At 36.2% G+C, this 2528-nt stretch overlaps 1 protein-coding gene across 1 annotated transcript in view; it reads right to left on the bottom strand.

Moving 5' to 3' along the window:
- Positions 1–407: 407 nt before the first annotated feature.
- Positions 408–2528, bottom strand: part of NUCKS1 (nuclear casein kinase and cyclin-dependent kinase substrate 1) — a 14227-nt gene continuing 12106 nt past the window's right edge. The window contains exon 7 of the mRNA XM_015569254.1: positions 408–897. Coding sequence (XP_015424740.1) covers positions 698–897 — 200 coding nt within the window. The 3' untranslated portion in view covers positions 408–697. The remainder of the gene's footprint in view (positions 898–2528) is intronic.

Genomic DNA, 2528 nt, shown 5'->3' with positions numbered 1-2528 from the left:
AAGAATTTCAATTCTGTTTTCATAAAAGAAAAAAAAATCTCAAGTCTTTGTGAACAAGTTTCACATTAACTGGTGATCACTGGCTCTGAATCTCTTTGAGATAACAAGTGATGAAATTTAAAAAAAAAAACCCACTCTACACAAGGTCAGGTTACCCACTCCCTGCCCTGCCCACAAGGTAAAAAATAAACTTGTATTAGATGACAACTGATTTTTTTTTTAAGTCCAAGTAGAGAAAGAAGCAATCATTTTTAACTAAAATCCTTCTATGTTTTTTGATTACTGTTCAACTTGCTACTGTTTAGCAAAAAGCAACATTTCCATAGTGTTCATCTCAAATCTTATTGCTTTACAACTGTGGTATACCATCCTTTAAAAATAAAAAGATGAAGCAGTCAATCCAGTGATTAATTTGACATGGCTTTCATTGAAAAAGGGAGAGAGAAGAGGGTGGTAGAAAAGAAAAGACCAATAGACAAAAAGGTAAATTAAACATACAAAGATATTCTTTAAAAAAAAAAATTAAAAAAAGAGGAAGTTCTTTTCAACAAAAGGGAAAGAAGCACTGAAAGCCCGTGAGTCAAAGCCATAGCCAAAACCATGTTCTATTTTATGTAGTTTTCTTTTTTGCCCCCCTTTTTCCTTTTTTTTTTCTTTTCTTTTTTTAAATAAAATCTCTCCCAAACCATCATCACTTTTAATCCTCCCCAGATTGGGCTTCATCTTCGGACCCTTCATCCCCAGACTTCTCGGGCGGGGGGCTGGCCGCGGCTTTCTTCTCTGGAGGGCTTTCCGGCTCCTCATCTTCTTCTTTGGGAGAAGGAGTCTTTTCCTTTGATACCTTTGAAGCTGTGGGGCGACCCACTTTCCCTTTGCCTTTCACAGGACTTGGCGTCACTGAGAAGAAAAACACCAATTTTGGGAAGGGAAGAGAAGAAAATATCTTTATAAAAACTAGCTAGAAACAAGACAATCTACAAGAATAAGATCTATAAAGACAACACTCCCAACTTGCTGGTTTCCAATACTTCTACCAGCACTATAATGTTATGTTAGCAGTAATGCTTATAATAAACAGGCATAAAAGAATTTCAATTCTGATGTACAGTATAATACTGTACATCAAGCATGTCAAACTCGCGGGGTTCACAACGAATATTTTTGCAGCCCAGCCAATATAACGGTATGTAAGAAACGTTTTAATAAATATTCCATAACTTAATTTTTTAATATCCTGTTACACATAATTATTAATAACGAACTACAACGTTTGCTAATGACTGATTACTGTAATCATGTTGCATTGATTTCCCTTAGGTGCCTTACGCGCAAGTGCACCATTTCTCTCCACTATTAGCAGCAAATATTTTACCAGCCGACCGCCATGTCATTAGTCTTGGACTGACGTGTTTGGTGTGTGCAATAAGGAAATATTTCGCTTTCGGAGAACAAGAAAAATAGATTTATTTCCATGATGCTTATTAATTTGTGCAGTTATTCAGTGTCTGGTAAGTTAGTGTTCAAGAAAAAATATTAATTTTTATTAAGATGTTCTATCATTTTATGTTAACTATTACTCATTTATTTCAGCCCTTTGTATTCAGCATGGTCTCTATCGAAATAAACCTAAGCTTCTATGAAAATTGAAGCTTTTTGTTTTTTTGCGGCCCATATAAACTTAAACCTTGTTTATTTGGCCCGTTGTTAGCCTTTGAGTTTGATATGCTTGCTGTGCATCATCCTTAGTGGCTTGTGAACTAAATGGTGTTTAAGTTTAAAAAGTGGGCTAAGAAGATTATGATAACCTGAGTGGAAACTGAAGCTATTAAGTAACTTTTGCTAAGTCCAGAAATCCCAACAGTAGGAAGTGATGAGTAAAAGGTTTAAAAATCACCAGTTCCATTAGCCAGAATAAAAAAAAAAGTAAATCTAGCCTGGCTGAGGTGGCTCAGCTGGTTCAGTGTTGTCCCATGCATTGAAGGGTTGCTGGTTCGATTCCTAGTCAGGAAGCAAGTAGAAGGCAACCAATCAGGGTTTCTCTCTCGATATTCCCCCTTTTCTCTAAGCATGTCCTCAGGTGAGGATTAAAAAAATAATAACAACAACATTAGAAAACAAAGCAAAAGCTCATCTTCATATTCTCAACAAAATTTAAGTTAAAAAAAAAAAAAAGCAAATTTAGCTTTCTGGTTTAATAATAAACTAGCTCTGATTAGAACATTTGCCAGAAACTGCAAGGCCTCAAGGAACATAAATATGTGGTCAACTGTGGTTTTATTTTGGGAGCACAGAGGATGGTGTAGGATCAAAACACAGAACTTAAATGAATTACTGTAGATGTACATTTCCACAATTTCAAGTCTTTACTAGCTGCTGGAGTTGGGATACTGGTGGGAAAAGGGGCAGTAACAGCTGTGTTGACGCAGTATTTCTAACATTATGCCTGACAGATATAGGTCATTCCTAAATCTTGCTTATGTTCAGCCATTTGTTCAAGAACAGGGCTAAGCCCAGCCCTTAGCGGCACA

This window comes from Myotis davidii, unplaced genomic scaffold (genome assembly GCF_000327345.1).
Source record: "Myotis davidii unplaced genomic scaffold, ASM32734v1 scaffold710, whole genome shotgun sequence".
NCBI classification, from domain to species: domain Eukaryota; kingdom Metazoa; phylum Chordata; class Mammalia; order Chiroptera; family Vespertilionidae; genus Myotis; species Myotis davidii.
This window is presented reverse-complemented; position numbering and strand designations above follow the sequence as displayed.